This window comes from Brachypodium distachyon, chromosome 2, assembly GCF_000005505.3.
Source record: "Brachypodium distachyon strain Bd21 chromosome 2, Brachypodium_distachyon_v3.0, whole genome shotgun sequence".
In the NCBI taxonomy this organism is placed as follows: Eukaryota; Viridiplantae; Streptophyta; class Magnoliopsida; order Poales; family Poaceae; genus Brachypodium; species Brachypodium distachyon.
The window spans coordinates 46,964,498-46,987,313 of record NC_016132.3 but is presented as its reverse complement, the minus strand read 5'-3'; the positions used below and the strand labels follow the sequence as shown (position 1 = coordinate 46,987,313).

Below are 22,816 nucleotides of genomic sequence, written 5' to 3'. Positions count from 1 at the left end.
CTCCTTCAAAAAAAATATAATTAAAACAGAGGAAGGCAACAAGGTATCTCTACTCCAGTCTCCGGCTGGATCAATTTCTGTGTGAACCTGCATCATTCAAAGCGTTTACCTCTATGCAATGAAAGCAGCAGTGTAGCTTGTGAGCCAAGTGTGAGACTATTAGCTCACATCAATTCCCACTCATGTATCGTGCTTAACATAATCAAAGGCCATAAGCAAAGCATGAAAGCACCAACATAGTTATAAGATCCCTATAGTAATACTTCCCGGGTGGCCGGGTCTTTAGACTGCAGATATAATAATGTACTCATGACAAAATGTATCATTGACTCGGAACTAAGAATTCAAAGCTGACAAAATTAAGTCGGCCATTCTTAAAGAAGAACAAAAACAGAGACGTACGGCTGCTGACGAGCGAATGATGCTAGCTAGTACAATGTACATACACAGGAGTCTGCAAAACATATACAAATACAGAAGTCTGTATATAACACACAACCCAATAGCTAGCTAGCCATAGATAGACAATTCCTTGTTGCAAAGCTTAGATATCTAGTTATAGCCTAGGTTGTACTACGTGACAAGCCGAGTACTAGTAAACTTTTCTATCCTTGTCGATCCCGTTGCATTAATTTTGGCCGAGCTAGTTTGGCGACGAGTAAATCGCTTCCCCATCCACCAGGCTTTATCCGCGGCTTGTAGCTGAAAAGCTGAAATGACAGGCTTGGCTACATACACATGCAGACAGGCCGCTCCCCGGTAACCTTCCTTGGAACGCCTCTTGTAGTGTAGTCTTATCCTCCCATTTCAAGCAATTTGCCGAACCTTCTCTTCTCTGGTCAGTCCATGGCATGATCGCAGGGGCGGAATTCGTTCGATCGTCCGGACCACCTCTTCCCTTCAAAATCCGCGCTCGAGATATACACAGACCAGAATTGACAGCCCTGCGTGGACTTGGTCCCATCAGTTAGCCATCAGGTCAGGCCCTAGTGTAGTCACTAGCTAGCAGTCTAGCAGATGCCGTGACCCGTTTCGTAGCATTTCGTTTCGTTTCGTCCGGTTGTTTTGCGGGGGTCCCCTGCCATGACAACCATGACAACAACGGAGGCTCCTTTCCTGCTAAAAAAAGCTAGCCATAAACTTTACTACGGAGTAGTACCTTTCTTTTCCATCACCTGGACTGCTGCATGAGGAACGCATGACACGGAGAGGTGAAAAAGGGGGTCCGGTGGATTTCGAAAGCACGATCCTGTCTGTCGATCGATCGTGTGAATGGCAGTCGGCAGTCGTAGATACGCCCCTAGCCTAGAGCCCGGTGGTTGTTGTGGTACAAAAGGGAGTCCGGGTATGTACGACCCGGTGACCTCTGCGTATTTCTTTTGCTGAGACCCATCTTGGCCAATGTTTTGACCGTGCTTAAAGCAGCTTTTAGTCGTCGAATTTGTTCATTCCTTACCCATGTCGGAAAGATCGACGGCTGCCTTCAGGATCTGGGTGAAGTTAAAGCAGTGGCGTCGAGGACAGGAAGATCTGTCCAACTGACCATGCGTCCGTGTGTGGGAATTTTGTCAGCTCGGCCGGTTCCTTTCCTTTGATGAACCGTCCTAGCAGGACCGATGAGATGAAGGCATGCATGGAAGAACAACAGGTCAGAAAGGGGATTCAGCATTGATGATCATGTAGGAGCAGAAACGTTGACCTTCCCACTTCAAGCTTAGCTGCATTCATGGTAGGTGAGGTCGACAGTTAGCGCATCACACAACAATATGCCAGTATCAGGGAAACGAACAAGCACTAGAGGCTAGCTAGAAAGGGTTTTGCTTTGCAGCACATGTACAGAACCGAGACCACACAGAGAGAGATAGAGATACTAAGTACGTAGTGGTTTCGGCTCCGGCCTAGCTAAGGACGTTTCATAGAGTCCACGCCAGAATTTGGCAAAGGAATAGGTGGATTCACGACCAAGTACACGAGGATCAGGTCCAGTAAGGGCCTGACACCGATGTTGTCGATCGATCGAGCCTCCGCCTTTTCTTCCATGATGAAAGAAAGAGCTTTCTCTTTCCCAGATGCCCTAAAGCGGCTTAGGAATATTCACCCCCTGCTAGGCGACAGGCGCAAGCGGCGCAAGCCAGGGGGGGAAAAGATAATCCTTCATCCCCCATCTCTTGTTTAAAGGAGATCAAGGGTTGACGCTTGTGAGAGGGACGCCGCAGCAGACGGCGGCCGGGGGTCTCTTAATTAGTCAGGGTGTCACGAACAAATTTGGTTAAGTTTCTCTCTGAAGTCAGAGCATAGTCCAAATCTAATCTCCGGGGATCGATCCATGTTACTCGTTCCTGCTACAGAGGTCCAAGGTTCCTTTCTTTTTCAAGAACCGGTCGGCGGCCGGAGTACATGCATTTTTTTTATAATAAAAGTGGAGTATACATAGAGAGATTTGCAGGATTTTTACTGAACTAACCAGCTGACCGTACGTACGTCCGTCCCGAAAGCAGGCTGATCGATGTTGCATGGATCCAGATTTGCACAGTACTAGTACTGTATTTCGTTTATCTCGTGTTGGCACTACAGGTATTAATCCCGACAATCCGACATCGTATTGCGTTGCGTGCATGCATGCGTTTTCAGAAAGTGCAAGTCCTTTTCTGACAGCTTAATACTGTACCAACACTTGCGGTGCAGCTAGGATGTGATCCTTTTCAGGTTGGTAGGGAAAGAGATAGGAGAGGGGAGCGCACACATCTGTGTTCTCAAACTCTGCCACGAGCCCACGAGTTCCTATCAATAATAAAAATGCCTTTGAGTCTCGATGCACTTTACTTGAAACACGCAGCGAGAGACGTGTATATATATATATGCATTTGTCCAGATTTGTAGTATTTTCTTGTGAGTCTTTTGTCCTTCTGTAAATTAACATTGAAGTCAGGGCGAGATTGGCTCTTCTCTTCGAATTGTATGTTTCGGTGTGTGTGTCTGTCTGTCTCTCTATCTATCTATCTATCTATATCTATATATATATATATATATATATATATATATATATATATATATATATCCAGACGGAGGGAATATGTTAATTCTACTTCTTGACAGCTGTAGATTTAGAGCAATTGAAGCAAATGGAGAAAAGCTTTTCAAAGCTGTGCATACTGTTGCAACAATGTTCTCGGCTAACAAGCGTGCACCTTTTGTTAGCCCTGAAAAGATCCTTGTTTATCTGTCGTGTATAATCTTCCCACGTCATACATATCTCGATTTATTACCAGTCTGTTGACTTGTCATTTTTTGGGCAGATGATGACATCAACCATCTAAGGCATGACAATTCTCTACAATGTAAGATTTCAAAATTTGGCTAGCCATAGTTGTCATAAGAACAAGAGTGAATTCCATTTTTATCCCCTAATTTCACTTTTCTGAAACAATATACCACAAACCTACCACACTTAAACAAAGTTGTGACGCGAATTAACACATCTAGTGTTTTCCGCACTTTTTCCCCAAATTATGACAGGTTGGGCCCACACATGAGGTTGTGTCACAAGTTTTGCTTAAATGAGGCAAGCTTGTCTGTTAAATGAGGTAATTTGTGTCACAAAAATTAAACTAGGGGGCCGTGCAGCGGTAAGAAATGAAATTCATTCTAAAAACAAAGAAATTATTTCATGAGGTTGGACCTCGTGGAAAGTTTCCTTTAGAACTAGATGCAAAAGGTGGTCTAGAGGAAAATTTCCTGCTTTCAAATCCGAATCAAACATGCTTTATAGAAAAAAAAATCTTAGAAATAAAATTCATTTGTAGCGGTGACGGAGCTTTGGGTTTGGATAACTTCAGCCCTTTCTTTTAAGGAATATATAATTTTGGCTCACATGAATGCTTTATTCTCTCTGGTGTAAAGCTACTAGCTAGCATGCAAGAAAAGTAGGTTTACTAAACTATATGCACTTCTGTCAGACAAACTTGGTAATTTTCTCCGGCCGCCTGCTGTTGACTATTGAGGTTTGGCAGTACAAGAAACCGAATGGCACAAGTTTCTCAGTTTAACTTGACTACTCATGCAAAGTACTATGGAGTAGTTTCTATCAAACTGAAGTCTGTTAATTCACCCGCCTTAACGTTTAAAAGAGAAATAGTTTCATGCCTGATCTATCCCGCTCGCTTGTTTGACTCGACGCCAACCGCAAAAATATAGAACAGCTAGCAAAACCCAAACCAACCAGGAGGAAGTCAGCCGTACGAGTGGCCATCATCGTGTAAAAGCACTGTTTTCTACGAGTACGGAAAAAGCGTTACACACCGGAGTACTCCGTAGTATATATAAAGACAGGCAGTACATCGACCATTGCCATTTTCAAATCCCAAAAGGCATACATATTAATGAATATAACCAGGTCACCGATCTTCAGTTGTTTAAGGAGAACATCCATGACTAAGCCAGCCTAGAACAACACTTTTTTGACTTGCACGTACATACATCCTGTAGTTCACCAGGCAATTCCTATATATCGTGTTCACAGCATGCATTTACCCCTGTACCAGTACGTACGTATACACGGTAGGCATACCAGGTCATGCGATTTGGCCCATGTCTGTTCTTGTGACGCGAGGGGAGAAGGAGACGTGACATTGCCAAAAAGTAGAAACAATCCCCATGCCGATCAGAAGGACTTGGACCAAGTGTGTGACGGTTGTAAATAAAACCTTTTAACCTCGATCGCATAGAACCATGAACCACCAATCGATCGACGCTGTGCGTGCGTCACTGGATGGACCTGACTGACGAAGGACCAAGCAAGGCAGTTCGAACCTTCCCTTCAGCGCAATGTCAGCGGCGCTTGCCCGGCCCAGAAGAGTGCTGCTGACCAGCCGGTGACGCATGGCACGTTGACGCCGACCGCGCCGAGCCCAGGAGAAAAATAATCGGAGCCCCATCCATCCATATCGATCCCGGCCGCCTCCCGAGTTCCGATGCGAAGCACAAGGATATATAGAAATCCCCTAGCCAAGTTTTTTAGAGTATATGATGCGGCGATGATTGGTGTCGTCACTAGCTTAGGAAGGGGCCGGGTGTCGTATACCGTGAAAGTTGCGGCTGGTCTCTAGCTTGCGCGCGATCTGGAACCGAGATCGACGACACTCGCTCGCGCATGCACCTTTTATGCATATGCATTGGCAACCACCGGAAGTTTCATAGGAAACCTTTGAGTTTTGACACGGTCAGGCCTCTGATAAAACAACTCCCGGCTTTGCATATACGTACGCAAGTGTCAAACACACCTCTGCTGATAAAACAATGGGTGGCACGCCTAACTAGTTAAACGCGCATGACTGGTCCCGTCAGAGAGAAAAAATAAACCCTAAACGTGCCTAGTTAATCTGGCCAGCGTTACTTAATCCATTGCCCATATGCTTCGAGCTAGCTAGAGATGAGGCCGAAGGATATAGAAGAATACGATGGATGTAACCAATCAAATCAAATGGGACGTGATTGCTACACGGGAGAATCTAATCATCCGGTTGCCGGAGTCGCTTGCATCCACACGCCATATAGGACGTGCAGCTTTTCCTCGCTCGCTCCATGATCGAGCGGTGAACGGCCGGCCGGGTCCGTGCATGACGCTGCTGGCCATGCAAGCCTCGTGATCGATCGACCCGGTCCATCTCGCGAACACACTCACGTAGCCAGTGACGTCGACACGGTACGGCACCGGCCGCCCGGACCAGCCTCGTCGCCCGTCGCCCGTCACCATGGGTTGCACAGTACATCATGTGTTTCTCGTTGTTGCCCCTGCATGCCCAGCGCGCTGCTAGCTAGCTCCATCGGACCAAGCAATAATACGCCATATATACGACGAATTGATCCATACGATGATGACGGTGATGGTGATGATTAGGCATACGCTACACTTTCTGTTTCCAATTATGATAGTCTCGCATGTTGTTTTAATTAACAAAGTCGATCCATCGTAATCAATTGGCTACTTGGCTACTTAGAGTAGAGGCGGACTTGGGCGCGCAGGAGCTACGACTTTGTCAATCTCGAAGGGGGGTTGAACTGAAAGAGTCCGGCCTGGTCACATCGATCGCACTAACTCAAGATTCTACAGTAATTGGACTGCATATGGTTGGTGCTTGGTAGGCAGAAGCCAGCAGTGGCAAATTGGCAATCCAAATCTATCTATCTAGCTATGTAGCTCCTCTGTCACTGGCATAGCAGTCTAGTAGCAGTACGTAACGGATATAAGATAATGTACATGTAATAATACATCTCATGGAGAAAAGAAACAGAAAGGCGGTACGTCGTACAAGAAAACCCAAGAACTACTACTGTACTGTACTACCACAGAGAAGAGACATGAATTCTACGATCGAGCACACTCTTGGATGGAATGGAACATCAGTTTGTTTAATCTGCTTATCGATCGGTCCGGGAGAAGGAAAGAAAGGGGAAAAAAAAATCTGCTTCGTTGTTGATCATGTGAGGCTGGGGCACAGACCGGCTGGCGGCGGCTTGGCGTGATCGGCGGCTGCCCACATCTCCGCCTGCGCGTTGGGGAAGTAGCACGCCGAGAGCTCCTGCAGCTGCAGCTGGGCCGACGACGACGACGACGGCAACCTGTAGTTGTCCTGCAGCAGCGGGCCCAGGTACCCGGCGAAGAGGTCGCCCTGCAGCGGGAACTGGTCGCCGCCGCCTCCGATGAGTTCGGGCAGGAACATGTCGTCGAAGGCCATCATGCCGCTGGCCCAGCTGCCGTTGGCCGCGGCCGCCTGCGTCGTTGGCTGCACGGGCGGGGAGAACTCGGCGTTGTGGTAGTGCGGGAGTGCCGGTGGCGCCGGCGCATCGGAGTACATGAAGCTGCAGGCGACGTCGCCGGCGCTTGCGGTGGTGACCGCGGACGAGGCGGACGCCGGGGAGGGGTGCATCATGGAGGACGGGGCGCATTGGCTCTGCGGAGCGGGGGGCGGCGGCGGCGTGGCGATCGCGCTCGCGCTCGCGCCGCGGCGGCCAACGGCGCCTTGGTGGTGGTAGTGTTGCTGCTGCTGGTGGATGCCCATGCCCATGGCCTTCTTCTTGAGCTTGGTGTTCCAGTAGTTCTTGACGTCGTTGTCCGTCCTGCCGGGCAGCTTCGACGCGATGATCGACCACCTGCAGCACACACGCAGACGATCAATTTCTTGACATCGTGCAGGAGAGGACGTTCGGCTAGCTAGCTTCGAGTTCGATCGAGGGGAGCAAGATTGACCGGAGGCTTTGGAATCGATCTGCATGTGGTCGAGTGTAGCTCTAATTACCTGCTTCCGATGGAGTTGTAGAGGGAGCAGATGACCATGTCCTCCTGCTCGGTGTAGCCGCCGTGCTTGATGTCCGGCCGGAGATAGTTGAGCCACCGCAGCCGGCAGCTCTTGCCGCACCGGTTCAGCCCTGCGCCACGTCCAAATCAACGACCAACCATTAGAGAAACCTACAGGCCGGGTTTCCCCCAAACCCTGAACCAATTCAATTACAAGTGCGGCGGCAGCGGCATCACTTTGCAAACCCCGTCCGTACCTGCTTTGTGCGGCAGCGCGATCCAGTTCCCGACGGCGCCGTGGCTCCGGACGTAGCTCCGCAGCAGCTCGTCCTCCTCCGGCGCCCACGGCCCCCTCTTCACGCTCGCCTTGTCGCAGCACGGCGCCCGCCCCATGACCGCTGCCGCCTCTTGCTACCTAGCTATATGACCACCGCACCTCGAACCCGGCCGTCAAATCGATCCCCACAGGAATCTTCGCAGCCCGAACGCACGGAATTAACCGAAGCCCGTTGCCACGCGCCAGGGAGGCAGCGCGTATCTGCGGCGCGAACCTTCCCGCGGCAGCTTGGGGAATGAAACTGGGGGCGCTGTGCGTTTCAGACTTTCGGTGCAGATGGCAAGCCAAGCCTCTAGGCTGCAAGCCTGCAGGGGGGAGGGGAGGCTTTATACTGGCCGTTTGGGCAATCAGGGGGGCATGGGTGGGTGGGTGGGGCCTCGTACATACGACCAATTTTTGCGACAACGTCTCGTCTCGTCTCGACCGTAGTATTGTTCTGCTCCGTGGCCGTATTCCTGCGTGTCCTTCTTAGGAAAATGAACGCCCGTATTATCGGGTTGCTGTTGTGTTGACCGCGCGAGTTTCAGAAGAGGCCGCTTGTGTTTTATTTTACCTCTGGGCGTGGTGGTCATACTATAATCCCCTCCGTTTCTACTTTGTTGCTGGCTTCCCACTGCAGTCACGCGGAGAAGGGCATTATTTTTCCTTAGAAAAATACGGATGAGAAAGTGCCTTGCAGTCCTTCTGCGTTTCGTGCGAAATGTGTTCCAATTTTTTGGGGGGTTTCAGTGGAGTAACATTGTACAGAACCTGCGTGGTTACCGCCTAAAAAAGCTGCTTGGGCTTTTTCTCTATTTCTCAGCACGTCATGCCTGGACTCCTTGATTCTGTGATGCACCGAAAATCTGATGAAATGTCCCACCCGGCTGGTCACAGACTCCAATTGCGGAGTCAAACTGACGCCGGGCTGAAACAGAAAGGGGAACAGTTGGGCATGCACGGATGGATGATGGACCAGGGATCTGCAGAACCGAATCGACAGTCAGGTAAAAGAGCTTCTTCCCATGTCCGGCAGCTGCTCTCTGATTCTCTGAAATCTGAATCCACTTTGTAAATGCTGTATGTCAGTTTCCGAGACTTTGACGAACGCGATGATGCTTCTTGTCCCAGAACCATGCAAAACGCGGTGCCCAGCTTGTCAAACCTGTACCCATGCTGATCATAAGCAACGTACTGCTACTAAACAAAGAATAATAGTACAGGGACGGCAACGGCATGGCCACACCAGCAAATAGCCTGATAATGCTTTCGGCCGGGGCGTGGGGAAGGGATCATCCGAGTTAAAAACGCTGAAGCTGTGCCTGCAGGTGGTCAATTGCTCTGACTCACAAGTTTGTGCGCCACCGGAAGAGCACCAGATTTGCAGTTACACAGAATCCGTTTGACATCACGAACTGTATGTGGTGGCACATTGACCCTGGCTTGATTGGGGAGGAGGGAAGAAGAAAGAAAGGAGACGGCAATCATGTGGTACACACAGGACGCTGTGATGACAACGCAAGATCCAGGCTGCCTTATTATTTTAAGATCACATCCGTAACAAGAAAATGCTGGGGAGAAGGAAGATGATGCTGTTTTCCGGTGCCTGCAGTTCTAGTAGCTTTGACTATTGTTCTGTTCCGACAGGTTTCAAAGAAATGGACTTTCAAGACCCATTCAAAATGTTTTTTAAAATCAAGCATCGCAACAGATTCACATGTAGTTTGTTGGAGAATTTCTTTACGAGAGTATAATGTGTGTGCTTGAAAATTTGGTTGGTCCACTGTACTTTTGATCTTGTGCACTCGCACAAACTTTAGTTACTTGCTGCTGTTGTGTGGATTCTCACATTACAAGTCCTCGTTGTAGAGTAACATTCTTTCCTCACCGCTGGCGAACAAAAAAGAATCGTCAGTCTCCAATGGTTATCTCGCATGGCCTGCACACAAAAAAAATACTCTAGAACATCCATAGCCTACTTTTCCCCCTTAAACATTTGGTGTGGAGCGTTGGATAAGGATCCAATGGTTATCTATCTTTTATTTGCGTAATAAAATTTGGTTATCTATCTTTTAACCATACCGAAACAAACGAACATAAATATTAAATACAAATACAAATAATATGAAACTAGTGAACCTCTGAAAATAGAGGAAGTACATTTTTTTAGAACAATTTCACCTTTTAAATTGCATGTCTTTCATTATTAAAAAACCCTGAATTTTACATTGTAATTTTTGAGGAATCTCTCTCTCTTTTTTTTAAGAGGGACGTCCTCTGATCTCTCAAAACTGATCGGGAACTCGTCACAAGGCCCAATCTAATGCACACGTCAGCCCAATCCAAGCCACATGAATTCCAATGGCTTGATGTCTTCTCAAAACCGATCGGAGCTTCGCATCAAGGCCCAGTCCAACCCAGCCACCCGCATATGGGCCATAGCACATACCACCCTCTGGCCTCTGGCCGAAGAAAAATAATAGGAAAGCACCGTTGTTTGAAGTGAACTGTCGTCTGTTTTCTTCTCCCAAATCCACCCAAAACCTCTCCCTCCCATCTCTCCTTGCCTGGTCTGTTCGGCGATCGGCGGCGGCCGCGGCGGCACCGGTGGCGATGAGCGCGGTGAACCTCACGAACGTGGCTGTACTGGACAACCCGACGTCTTTGTCAACCCCTTCCAGTTCGAGATCTCATACGAGTGCCTCGTTCCCCTTGAGGATGGTACGTTCGCGTTTTCCCCTCTCCTCCGGCCGCGAGCTTTTCTGTTCCTGGTCTTTTGCGTCTTCTGGGGTGATCGTTTCGATGCTGTGATGATTACAGTTTCTCGATTTGGTTGTCGGATATATGATACAAGGTAGCTGAAATAGGGGTGGAAGCTTGGGGGTATTGCGGCTTCTATTCTAGGGTTTTAGAGCAGTGGTGGGGCAGTTTCATTCCCTGATAGGATTGAGCAGGTTGCTCGGAATCGTGGATAGGGATTTGTTGATTTTCGTTGCTTGGTGTTGTACATTTTGATGAGTGAACGAATGACTGGAATTGTAAATATAATTTCATTTCCAAATGGAGATCAGAAAGTAAGGCAAGTTTTAGCAGGAAGTAGCAGAGATTGATCTGATAAGCCTCTGGTTTTCATGAATAGTAAGGTCTCAGTTTGTACTGGAACAATTACCTCTTGGAAATTGTATTGGCCTCTTGCTATAGATTTGGCTAGTATTGGATTCGAAATCCTTCGCTTCAACTCATTATAACAAGATAACTGACATATAATTTAACTGGTCCAAAGGAAAAGCATTATAGCATGGACACGCGTTAAGTTCATCCATTTTTTGTTCCCTTTATATGCATAGTAGGAGGGGTTCAAAAACGGTTTGGATGCAAACCGTGCAGACCAGCTATTCATTTTTTGTACTAAACCGCTGGGTGGATTTTCAGTTTTTGAAGGAAATTGAACTGGCCTGCTCCCAAGCGGTTTCCATGGTTCGAGCTACATATGAACATCCTCACATATGAATAGCCTCACATAGTTTTCACATAGATTCTTATTCACGGCGTGACGTGCATATCATATTTGGGTGCTATGCTGTTGGTATTCTCTTATGGCGAGTGTGAGGAACCCTCTGGTTTTGCATGTCTTAACCTTCAGTTTAAGAATCACTGGATTGTGGTGATGGTTAGGCTGCTGGATATGTGAATTAAATATGGCCACATTATCAAGATATTCGACTAGTCTACATATTATTTCTGCTGAGCCCTCCAAAATTAAGGTGGTGACTATGGTGTCAGTTTTACAGTTTCCTGGAGCTTATCTTGTTGTATATCACGTGCCTTTTTTGTCTATGTTCATTCTTATTAAAATAGGATTCTGTAGTGATGCATATATAATGCAAATCACATATTGGTTACAATCATGCACGCCGCAAATATTCTTAATGAAATCAACTCTACAAACTCAACAAAATATGGATAACTTGTGAGTTGTTTTCCTGGTCTATGGTCTAGTAAATGTATTACACATTTACACTTTGCATGTGGATGTACGCTCCCGAAGAAAGTGATTTGGATACCTACATTTAATTAATTCTACATAAAAGGCCAATGTTCACATAGAAATACATACCCATTAATTCATGCTTCATCTCTGTTTACATTAGTGATGTGCTCATGGGGCAACAACTAGTGTACTAGGATCATGATTGATAGTTTCTCATCATTGCTACTTTCTTATGCACACGCTCTTTTTATCTGTCTACCATACTGTTGAGGGGCAAGAAGTTGTTGTTGACCCATTCACTGAAACATTTCTTTCTACAAACCAATGTGTGTTGGGTGCCACTCTGAATTATCCTTATTCCTTTACACCTTGTTCGGTTCCACCATTACCAGTGGGGATCAACTCTCAGGATTTTAGTTCAAATCCCCTCCAATTCCCTTCAATCCCCACATGGAACAAATGCAACCGAACGAGCCCTTAGCGACCACTTGCTTATCCTTTTGTATTCCTTTTACGATGAATTAACAACTGCGCTACCAAAATATTTTTCTGTTATCTTGGAAGGAGATTATCTAAATTATCCATTTCCATCTACATTTAGTGTTACTCGACCTATTTAACCATTTTGCTGATCATTTTTTTTTAGTTCTATGCTTGTATTGTCATAGTTTTCCTGTCTGAGGCTAGTAAAGTACGGTCAGTGACTTTGCTTGCTGTTTTTTCAGATCTGGAGTGGAAGCTTATATATGTTGGATCAGCTGAAGATGAGAATTATGATCAGCAACTTGAGAGCGTGCTTGTTGGCCCTGTGAATGTTGGGACATACTGTTTTGTTCTGCAGGTAAAATAGGTCATATTATACTGATCAATGAGTCTGCAACCTGCATCATGAACTTTGATAAGATAATGCAATTGCACAGCCATGCAGAAACCTGCCTGGTCATATTGCAGTGATCACCTGCTTTGCTCGATCTAAATCTGCAAATTGGACTGATATGCCCGTTTCTGTTCCAGGCTGATCCTCCTGATCCATCAAAGATCCGTGAGGAAGACATAATTGGTGTTACTGTGCTGCTGTTGACTTGTTCATACATGGGGCAGGAGTTCATTAGAGTAGGTTACTATGTGAACAATGATTATGATGATGAGCAGCTTAGAGAAGAGCCCCCAGCGAAGCTGCTGATTGACCGGGTGCAGAGGAATATTTTGACTGACAAGCCTCGGGTCACCAAGTTCCCCATCAATTTCCATCCTGAAACCAGTGCAGGTGCAGGACAGCAGCAGCAACCACAATCAGCTTCACCTGAAAACCACGCGAACGAAGGGAACAAGCCCAACACAGATCTATAATCCGTGTTGAAAACTTGGAATGCCAATTTTGTGATCAGCTGCAAGCCTTCTAGGACAAATTGCAGTATCGGATGGCTTCCTTGGAGTTTGCGTGAACCGTCTGTCCTGGTGAACCACTAAATTAGATTCCGTTAACCAAAACTGCACATTTTCTAGTCATATGCCTGTAGGAGTAGCGGGTAAGTTCTAACACACTGCTGAAATGTCGCATCCTTTTGCTAGTGATGATGTTAAAGCTGCATCTTCATCCAATGATCCGGTCCAATCCGATTTGTCTTGGATTATGTCAGGCTGTCAGCAAACGCAAGAGTTCGATATAATTTTAGTTCAATATAACTGAGCAGTTACATAACGACACACAAAGATCTCAATCTAGGAGAAAACATGCTTACATGTGCGCTGTACTTGTAGATGCAGCCCATCTTTATTCCTTCTGCTTTACAACCCGTAATTTTGTCCACACTTCTTGTATTGTCTGCGAGCTATACAGAGCACGTCTCCTGTACGGTGCATGATGATCTGATTCGATGTCCTTGACAGTTCCAGACTGTTCAAGGAGGTGGCTATCATCGGAAAAGGGTAACAAAACGTCACGATTTTCACCCCTGTTAAATAAGTTTACTCTCTCCGATCTATAACAAGTGTCGTTAATTTAGTACAACTCAAGTACAAAGTTGTACTGAAGTATTGACACTTTCATAGTATACTCATTTCACATTGTACATGTCAATAGATTTTTCTTTAAAGTTGGTCAGACCTAGTAAGTTTGACTTACCACAAAGCTACAACATCTTATATTAAATTTGATATATTGTCCTTATTACCATCTCAGTCTATTAAAATAGATCGATTGTTTTTAGTTGGAAGAAGTGGGCAGTTTTTCTTTCCAAGGACCGCTGTAACCTATTACTAGCTGTTTATGGAAGCGATCAAGCGAAGATTTGGAGAGGCATGTGCCCTTGTTTAAACACTTGGAGCAAGTTCAGTGATCTTCTCTGAAGTCCTCATCGCAGCGCTGATTGCCAGCCAAGTGGAGCCCGTCACATATCTCCATATTGGACATTTCCGAGGCAGGCGTCACCTGCGCGGGTCTCGTCTCCGGCCGGACCTGGGGCAACCATACCCTGCAGGAAATTCACTACCCTCTTTGCCACGTTGCTACTGTATGTTTTTATAATCAGGAGAGAAAGGCAGAAAAGCCATTTATGTCCTGATCACAAACAACGGCAACGACTCGGCGCCGTGCCGAAGCAGCGGTCCAGAGCAAACACAACACACCCTTCTCTAGCGCTCCGGCCTCGGGGGTCCAATAATAACTCGGCTGCCTTGCGCCTAGGCACACATCCAGCAAACAAAACATTTTACCCTGAGCAGAGCTCCCGCCCGGAGATCAGATCAGTCATCAATAAGAAGGCTAGCTAGCTGCAGAGATCTTCTTCTCGATCGATGGCGGAGGCACCGGCAAGGCAGCCGCTGCTGCCGCGGAAGGATCAGGAGGCTGCTGATGATGGGGAGAAGAAGGATGCAGCAGCGGCCGGGTGGAGGAGCGAAACCGGGAAGCTGGCGTACCTGGCGCTGCCGATGGTGGCCGTGAGCCTGTCCCAGTACGCGGTGCAGGTGTCCTCCAACATGATGGTGGGGCACCTCCCGGGCGTCCTCCCGCTCTCCTCCGCCGCCATCGCCACCTCCCTCGCCTCCGTCTCCGGCTTCAGCCTCCTCGTCCGTACACCACTCGAAACTTATCCCGTCCTTTCCGATCGTGTCCGCATATGTTTCTTTGCTGTTTGCGGTCTCCCTTTTTTAGCCCCCTCCTTCATTTTTGCATGCCGTGCATTCCTCGATCGTCTCTGGTCGTCTAGTTCGATTTGGCCACGGTCGTCTTTTGTGTTCTTGGCTTGTCGAGATCGCTCCCGGCCCGGAAAGAGCCCTTCCGATTCCCCATCTTGAAAAACAAACATGAAAACCAAAAGGTTCACAACTTCTTTTCTTTTCTTTTTTTGATCGGGTCACAACTTCTTTTCTTTAATAACATTGAGGCTCACGAGTTCTTTATTGCTCTGGTTTTTAGGACTGTAGGGTGGTTGACCTTGTTACGGTTAGATACTAATCATACTCGGTGGCCACGTGACTTTGCGACTGAAGTGGTGGGTGCCATCTTATTTCTGATTGATCTACTAGTACTAGTAGTCTGCTAAGGGCACTGTGACACCGCAGGAAAAATATGCATCAAGTCGCAGTCAATTTTGAGGAATCGTTCAAACTAGTACTCCGTATCTCTTTCTGTAACTCATTTTACACAACTTTGTCAGATTACATTCCTTCCATTACTTAAAGGTTGTTTACTTGGAAGTTAGTTTATGGCACTCCCTCCAAAGGTCGTTTTCCTTTGTGTGATCACGCGATTAGCGGTATGACCATACCATGAGAGAGTTGATTTTCAGGCGACCTATCAGCGTCTCTGATTTTAGTCAGTCAACTGTCATATTTTTACTGAAGTATTAACATCGACGTCCCGCTGACATGAGCTTGCTTAATTTTCACAGTAGATCCCAAATAGAAACTTTCAAACTGTGCTGGGCCATGGAGTACGAGGATACTGAAACTATATTCCATTTCGGCGATTTTCACCCAGCAATCAACACCAAAACACTGAATCATAATTTGTGAAAAACACAGATCGGGATGGCAAGTGCACTGGAGACGCTCTGCGGGCAGGCCTACGGCGCAAAGCAGTACCACACTCTAGGCCTCCACGCCTACAGGGCCACGGTGACCCTCCTGGCGGTGTGCGTCCCGCTGTCGCTCCTGTGGGCGTTCATGGGCAAGGTCCTGGTCCTGCTAGGGCAGGACCCGCTGATCGCGCACGGTGCCGGGCGGTACATCGTGTGGCTGATCCCGGGGCTGTTCGCTAACGCGGTGATCCAGCCGGCCACCAAGTTCCTGCAGTCCCAGAGCCTGATCATGCCGCTCCTGGCGTCGTCCGTGGCCACGCTGGCGCTCCACGTGCCGCTGTGCTGGGCCATGGTGTTCCGGTCCGGGATGGGCTACACGGGCGCCGCGCTCGCCGTCAGCGTCTCCTCCTGGATCAACGCCGCCATGCTCGTCGCCTACATCGCGCTGTCCAGCTCCTGCCAGGACACGCGCACGCCGCCCACGGTCAAGGCCTTCACGGGAGTCGGCGTGTTCCTGCGCCTGGCGCTGCCCTCCGCGCTCATGATATGGTAATGATCATACTGGGAATCCCCTCTGCATTTGGAATATTTTTGGTTATCTCTGGCTGGCTAATCATGTTTGTTCTTTTGTTTTGTTTCAGTCTTGAGTGGTGGTCATTTGAGATCCTTATTCTCATGTCGGGGCTTCTGCCCAACCCGGAGCTTCAAACCTCGGTGCTATCGATTTGGTACGAAACGACAACTGTTTTACATTGGATCATATCTACGTACTTAACTAGTCCCTCCGTTCCTAAATTCTTGTCGTGATTTTAGTTCAAATTTAAACTGAAATCGCTTATACAACTGCATTTTACCTTGTGTTTTATACCTATTCTTTTTTGCAGTCTCACGAGTGTATCATCACTCTATTCCATACCGTCCGGACTTGGAGCTGGTGGAAGGTATGCCACATTGAAGGCACTTAACTACAGCATGTAGATATTGCAGCATTTCTTTTTCCGCCACATGGATGGAAGATAATGTGGATTTATTATCATGGGCAGCACCCGAGTAGCAAACGAATTGGGTGCTGGGAACCCGCTAGGAGCTCGATCGGCGGTCCGTGTCATGATGTCCATCGCGGTGACAGAGGCGGTTTTGGTGAGTGGAACCCTCGTGCTGTCACGGCGCCTCCTGGGCCGTGCATACAGCAGCGAGGAGCAGGTCGTATCTGCCGTCGCCGCCATGGTTCCTTTGGTCTCCATCACCGTGGTCACGGATGGTCTGCAAGGAGCTCTCTCAGGTCAAATTTTCTCACAGCAATATATTACTACTCCTGAAAATTTGCAACAAATTAAAATGTAACGCGTCTGTTTCTTCATCAGGGGTCGCTCGAGGATGCGGATGGCAGCACTTGGGCGCGTACGTCAACCTCGGCTCCTTCTATTTGCTCGGCATCCCGATAGCGTTGATTCTCGGTTTTGTGCTGAACATGGGAGCAAAGGGGCTCTGGATGGGCATCATCTGTGGATCAATCTCACAGACCACGCTTCTCTCCGCCATCACATTCTTCATCGACTGGCAAAAGATGGTCTCTTCTTCATCTTCATCTGAAACCCACATTACACTTACTCCAACTCTTACGCAAAAGACGAACGGTGCTCATGATTCTGCATATCGATCTTACCATATTACATTGCATTGGTATGCAGGCTGACCAAGCTAGGGAGAGATCGCTGAGCGAAAAGGAATCGGAGCCCGGGTCGAGGATTCTGCTGGAATAGTTACAGTTACTCCAATTTTGCAGGGGAGGGGATCAGGGGACGCAACTCATCGCTGTGGTTTCTCGGGAAAATGGTCATGCGGATTGTAGAGAAGGAGGACATGAACCAGTCCTTTTCTCCGTCTTTACTTGTGCGGAATCGGCGTTGGAATGGGTTGATATTTTGTGGATCCCATGTTCGCATTTTCGGCTCAATTTTGCTCGAGTCGATCGACTGTGAGACGGTCCTGGACTCTTTTTTCCTGTATACTACACGAGAACTCCACGCTGTCTTCTAAATGCACCAATGTAATGTCTCCAATCTCATTTTCGTTTACCGACGGAAAAACTCCCGAACGAAACCACCACCCTCTGCACAGGCAAATTTCTCTATCCATCAAAAGTTGACGACGCCCTGGAGGCTAAAGCTAGCCAATCGGCACAGGCTGATCTCATCGAATATAAGTTGAGCAATGTAATCAAACGGGAGTTTTTGTGCTGCATAACCACCACCCGTGCAACAAGACTTCATTGAGAGTAGAAGAATGGGTGTATTTTGATATATGCCCTCTTGCATATTCAAAAATATCGTTACATCATCTTTCGAAAAATGCCGTTGCAAATATCTACTTTTTCTTCCGAAAGATGACACTACAATGGGTCGGAAAATACCACCGCAACAGTATTTTTCAAAGGATGAAATGCGGTGGCATTTTTTGAATATCCAAAAATTACAGCGGCATATATGAAAATGAACTTTTATATTTTTCTACGTTTCATTGGTTTCAACCAGAAAATCTAGCTTCCTACGTTCCTTTTTTTTTCCTTTCTTCCTAATAAAGCTACTCCCTATGCTCGATATATGGATTTGACTAGTGAACCTCTCGAAACCGTCTAGTGCGATGGATATATGGACGTACTTTCGCAAGGGGCTGTCGAATTCCAATACTGAATACTTTGATGCGAAAGGGTCACACGGTGCTATCCTTGTCGGCGGTCCTTTCGCCGTGTATGTGCTGCTGCACCCCCTTGGCGTACTCGCTGGTGCTGGTGGTGTCGAGGAAGTAGAGCAGGGCGCACATGAGGACGCTGCACGCCAGCATCGGGATGGGCCCGAACGTCCAGAGGAAGAGCGCCAGCGACACGTAGAAGGCGCGGAGGCCCAGCGACCAGGCGTGGCTGCCGCGGTTCACCGTCCGGGCCACGTACGCCACCCACTCCTCCCGCGCCGCCGCCGCCGCCGCCGGGCCTTCAGCTTCTTCATCCTCTGGCCCGGCCCAGGAAGGGAGGCCCAGGAGGAAGCTGGCGTGCGCGTAGAGCCGGATGGCCTGCACGTTGCAGACGAAGGCGAGCATGAAGCAGAGGGAGATGGCCATGTACTTGGCCGCGAACGCCTGCCCCGACTTGCTCCCGTACACCCCCAGCTGCAGCGGCGCGGATGAGCGGCCGCCGCCGGCCGTGGCGCCGATGAAGACGCTGATGACGGAGACGAGCGTGATGGCCGTCGTCGCCAGCACCGTCGACGCCATGATGTTGTTCCGCAGCGTCTGCACCGCCAGCACCCCGTTCTTCTCCGGGTTCTGCGCAACCCACGAAATTAATTAGCGGCCAGAGTGAATTCATAGAACTGTTGTTGCTCTGATAATAGAGGGATGGGATTAAGAGTCTAATTGACACGATGATAGGATACCGACGGCCATGATGGCGGCGACCCAGCGCTTGCGGGCGAGGGCGTTGAGGCCGACGACGGTGCGGGTGGGGTGGCGCAGGATGGCGTAGAGGAGCCACAGGTGGTAGGCGGCCAGCACCGCCAGACCCAGGGGCACCAGCACCAGGTCTAGATCCTCCTCCCCGATCATGGCTTCGCTTCGCTTCTTCCCTCTCTCGAGCGTACGTTTTCAGAACAGAGTTTCTCTCTTCTTGCTCAGATGGAATTAAAAACAGAAACTTTTTGGACTAGGTAGCAAGCAATTAATAAGCTGCCCCGAAGAAGCAACCTCACCAGGCGAATGTTTGCGGCGCACGCCTGCGGACCTGGAATTATACTGTACCTGGAATCCTGGATGCCGGGATGGCTAGTTGCACTTTGCTTCGCAGCCTGCAAGTGCCTGGATTTAGATCCACGTACCTCTTGCTGGCGCAGTCCCGCTTGAACTTGAACTCTCGGTCAGAACGCACCCAAGTAGTGTCAACTTTGGCATTAATTCCACAACGGCGCACTTTGCCAGGCTTACCAATCAGACATCAGCTTTATAGCCAATTTGTTTTCCACGGTACCAAATTTGTCGTAAATAGTTTCACTTTCATGTGGTCTCAGAAATACTCAAAACAGAGCCAAATCAATGAAACGAACAATAAGACAAACGTTTTCAGAAAATATGTTACATGCATGTTCACAGCTCATCAGCAGCATTTTTTTTGCGGATAATCAGCAGCAATTAACGATTCATGACTCATGAGTGCCCCAGTTGCCGATTATCTCACATGATCATTGTTCAAAATCGAGAACCATACATGCGAACACTTTATGAGTCATTGTTACATCAGTCCATGCATCATCGAAGTTTATGCTTTTGCAGCTTTCTACAATTTGACAGGGTTTAAACCGACAAAACTAAAATGACAGGTAGTTTCAAGAACATAGCCTCCAGACTTGGTGCATTTAGAAGATGTGAACAGGGAGAAAAGCCACAGTCACTCAGCCTCATAAAAGGAGAAACCCCGTAGTCCGTCCTTTTCCAAATTTTGCTCTTTGTTCCATTCATCAGAAGATGTGGACGATATCATAGAAAAATCTGTTCATTGTTAAGGAGAAGCTCAAGTATAAAAGGTGACATGCATGAAAATTCCCCAGTAGGCTCCTCAAGTATATAAACAAAGAAATACTTAATTTTCATGTCATACAATTGGCAGGATGGTAAAAAATAATTATTATCCACTATGTTGCTATAGTAATAGTATGTTTTGATGGTGCAGAGCCACCATTTAAACCCATCAGCCCGCTAATACTAGACAATAAATATGAGATGCAAAAACAGGAAATATATGTAACAACAGTAAGCTCACGATATCAAGGATACGTCCAAAATAGCACGAAAGACTGCAAAAGACAGAGAATCAATGTTAGACCCTCATAAAAAAACAGGAGATAAAGCTAATTATAGGAGGGAAATTAGAAAAGCATCTCTAGATGATTAACTATACTTTGGCAACGGTATGCACAGTTGGTGTTAGAATACAAGCAAGAGCAACCAAACAATTTGGGGAAAATGGTCTGTATAACTCTAAGAACATTTGCCAATTGCAGTGTATGCACCGAGCTGTGAATAAAACCAAACATACTGACCACCTTTAACAACTTGGTAGAATCTTCCTAATGTCACACCGTTTGTAGATACAAGACTTTTGACAGGTGATTAAAAGTAAGTGTCTTTTCAAAATGACAGGTCAGAGGGATGATATATGTTCGATGACTGACACCCTAAATGTTAGATGCACTTAAATTCTCCTTCACAACATGAACGTAGAATAGAAACTAAAACAAACAAATCACAAAAATGGCGTTGCATGATCAAGAGTCCAGACAAGATGGCTGTGTTCCGGAAGTTCTACAAAGATAAAAGCACATCACATTGGCACGGCTCCAATTAGGCTTACCATAAGGCCACCATTAACTCCTTCAAGTAAAATCCTGTTCCAACTGTCAAAGTAGGTATGAACCGAAAATTTAGCCTTCACCAAAAGCCCAAGTGATGACACTATCATGACAAGGAAGTAGAACACAAATCCTGTCAAGCCAGTGAATCCCCAGATTCCAGCAACAACTCCACTAATGATTGACAAAAACGTACGACTGCAAGGCACAGGAGATTCATTGTGGTTAGGACAAATCTTGGTGTAGAAATGAAGCAGTCAAATAGTTTGTAATGTGATGAATTGCAAGAGGGGCTCCGAAAGAATTGAGGATCATGGGGATTATACGATGTCCACTTGAGAAAGAAGAACGAAAGCATGCCTTCATTTAAAAATGTTCACACTTTCAGATGATGCACAAGCCTGATAAGTGAGTTCTAGCATGTTTGTCACTTCATGCTGAGTAAACCCTAGAATAAGTGCAACAGTACCAGCATTCTTTGGAGCATTACACATCTGATCCTATGGTTGCCAACTTGCCATGCTCATTTGTTTGGACTATTCCTCGGTTCAACATAGATGAAACCTTTCTAGTTTCCCTTTGAATCCAATGAGCTTTAAATGTGCCCATCAAAGCACTGCAAGCACTACAGATTCATACCCACCATACAAAAATTCAACCTAATGGAATTGCTAATAGATCAAAAGAAATTTCATCTTGCACCATTGATGCAACCGCTCAAACATGCTTGTCTTTAAGCACTCCAATTGCAATTCGTTTGAACAGCGACTATCTGGGAAGTCCTACTTTCGCTGTCTCTTTCCTTTTTCCACTTGCGTTACCAAATCTCTATTTTTCCAATCATACACATCGAGTCTAAATCGTGGGCCTGCAGCTACACGAGTAGGAGCAATATCTTAAGCCTATGCTCAAACTACCAGGTCGCACCAGTCCCAAACTCCCAATCGAAATTCGAAGCAATATAGACGAACAGAGCATAGTAGATCGAATCCCAAATTTTTAGTTGGAAGAAGCGAACGGGAGGAACCTGTAGTTGATGGATTTAACGTTGCTGGTGAGATTCTCCGCATGGAAGATAGGAACTTCGTCGGAGATCCCCCCGCCGGTCGACGCCATCCCACCGCTGATCTGTTCCCCGCGAATCGGAGTGCGACAAGGAGAGGCGGTCCGAGGATGCAAGGCAGAAACAGTGCGCGAGGTTGACTCACCGCTTGCCATACAGACTACAGAGTGCTTCAGTTTTTCATCCGGGATTTAGTTTTTTTTATAATATAAAAACAAATCACATAACAATTGTGAGAAGCTATGTTAGGCCTTTGGTAGCAAAACTAATCCGCTAGGTGCTAGAGCCTAGACCCACCAGTCAGTCGAAAAAACTCTGGTACATACGAACCATAGTAAACAACCCAAAAATATTTTCGAGTTTCAGTTTTAGAAAACCACAACATGTTTCAACGTCTAAATATTTCAAGGGATATAATTCCTGTAGACCGATGAATCAATCCGCTCGCTCCGCATCGCGGCGCTCACACAGGCTGCATTGCGCACCACAATCTCGATGGAGCCGTTGTCACCGCCGTCGCCAAAGGAAGCATGCCAAAAAAAAGAAGAGGTTAGTTCATGCAGAATTTTTTATGTTGCAATGAGTTTTGAGAGACCAACTCATGATGAGTTTTTGATGTGGCAAATATTGCAAGCAGAATTTTTAATGTTGCGATGAGCTTTTGATATTGTGAACGTACAAGAAAACATGTTGGCACGGGATTTTGATTTGCGACGACCTGATGGAGAACATTT

General features: G+C 47.1%; 5 protein-coding genes and 1 long non-coding RNA gene across 7 annotated transcripts; 2 read left to right on the top strand and 4 right to left on the bottom strand.

Moving 5' to 3' along the window:
* Positions 1–6,221: 6,221 nt before the first annotated feature.
* On the bottom strand, positions 6,222–7,919 carry LOC100834402 (transcription factor MYB4). The gene is made up of 3 exons (XM_003566952.4): positions 7,552–7,919; positions 7,296–7,425; positions 6,222–7,149 (listed from the first exon to the last, which is right to left on the bottom strand). Exons 1-3 carry the CDS (start codon positions 7,685–7,687, stop codon positions 6,477–6,479), a joined length of 939 nt encoding a protein of 312 aa, XP_003567000.1. The 5' UTR covers positions 7,688–7,919; the 3' UTR covers positions 6,222–6,476.
* Positions 7,920–10,073: 2,154 nt separating this feature from the next.
* Positions 10,074–13,303, top strand: LOC100843160 (histone chaperone ASF1B-like). Its single transcript, XM_003569531.4, is given in 4 exon segments — positions 10,074–10,269; positions 10,272–10,331; positions 12,327–12,442; positions 12,616–13,303. Coding segments are annotated over 4 exon segments (558 nt in total). The 5' UTR covers positions 10,074–10,223; the 3' UTR covers positions 12,952–13,303.
* LOC112270840 lies at positions 13,053–14,007 on the bottom strand. The gene is made up of 2 exons (XR_002963339.1): positions 13,344–14,007; positions 13,053–13,242 (listed from the first exon to the last, which is right to left on the bottom strand). It is a non-coding gene; the product is annotated as an uncharacterized LOC112270840 (long non-coding RNA).
* A 235-nt stretch (positions 14,008–14,242) lies between these two features.
* Positions 14,243–17,701, top strand: LOC100842855 (protein DETOXIFICATION 12). Of its 2 annotated transcripts, XM_010233846.3 has the most exons (8): positions 14,681–14,921; positions 15,020–15,095; positions 15,628–16,172; positions 16,265–16,351; positions 16,508–16,564; positions 16,667–16,905; positions 16,988–17,193; positions 17,315–17,701. In XM_010233846.3, exons 1-8 carry the CDS (start codon positions 14,908–14,910, stop codon positions 17,384–17,386), a joined length of 1,296 nt encoding a protein of 431 aa, XP_010232148.1. In that variant the 5' UTR covers positions 14,681–14,907; the 3' UTR covers positions 17,387–17,701. The 2 variants fall into 2 exon arrangements, with proteins under 2 accessions (XP_003569578.1, XP_010232148.1); XM_003569530.4 differs by lacking the exons at positions 14,681–14,921; positions 15,020–15,095 and adding an exon at positions 14,243–14,670 and having other exon boundaries at positions 17,315–17,700.
* A 194-nt stretch (positions 17,702–17,895) lies between these two features.
* LOC100834100 lies at positions 17,896–19,198 on the bottom strand. Its single transcript, XM_024459213.1, has one exon. It carries the CDS (start codon positions 18,891–18,893, stop codon positions 18,336–18,338), a length of 558 nt encoding a protein of 185 aa, XP_024314981.1. The 5' UTR covers positions 18,894–19,198; the 3' UTR covers positions 17,896–18,335.
* Positions 19,199–19,809: 611 nt separating this feature from the next.
* LOC100842551 (ER membrane protein complex subunit 6) lies at positions 19,810–22,265 on the bottom strand. Its single transcript, XM_003569529.4, has 4 exons — positions 22,047–22,265; positions 21,022–21,217; positions 20,445–20,464; positions 19,810–20,159 (listed from the first exon to the last, which is right to left on the bottom strand). Exons 1-4 carry the CDS (start codon positions 22,235–22,237, stop codon positions 20,129–20,131), a joined length of 438 nt encoding a protein of 145 aa, XP_003569577.1. The 5' UTR covers positions 22,238–22,265; the 3' UTR covers positions 19,810–20,128.
* Between the last annotated feature and the right edge of the window lie 551 nt (positions 22,266–22,816).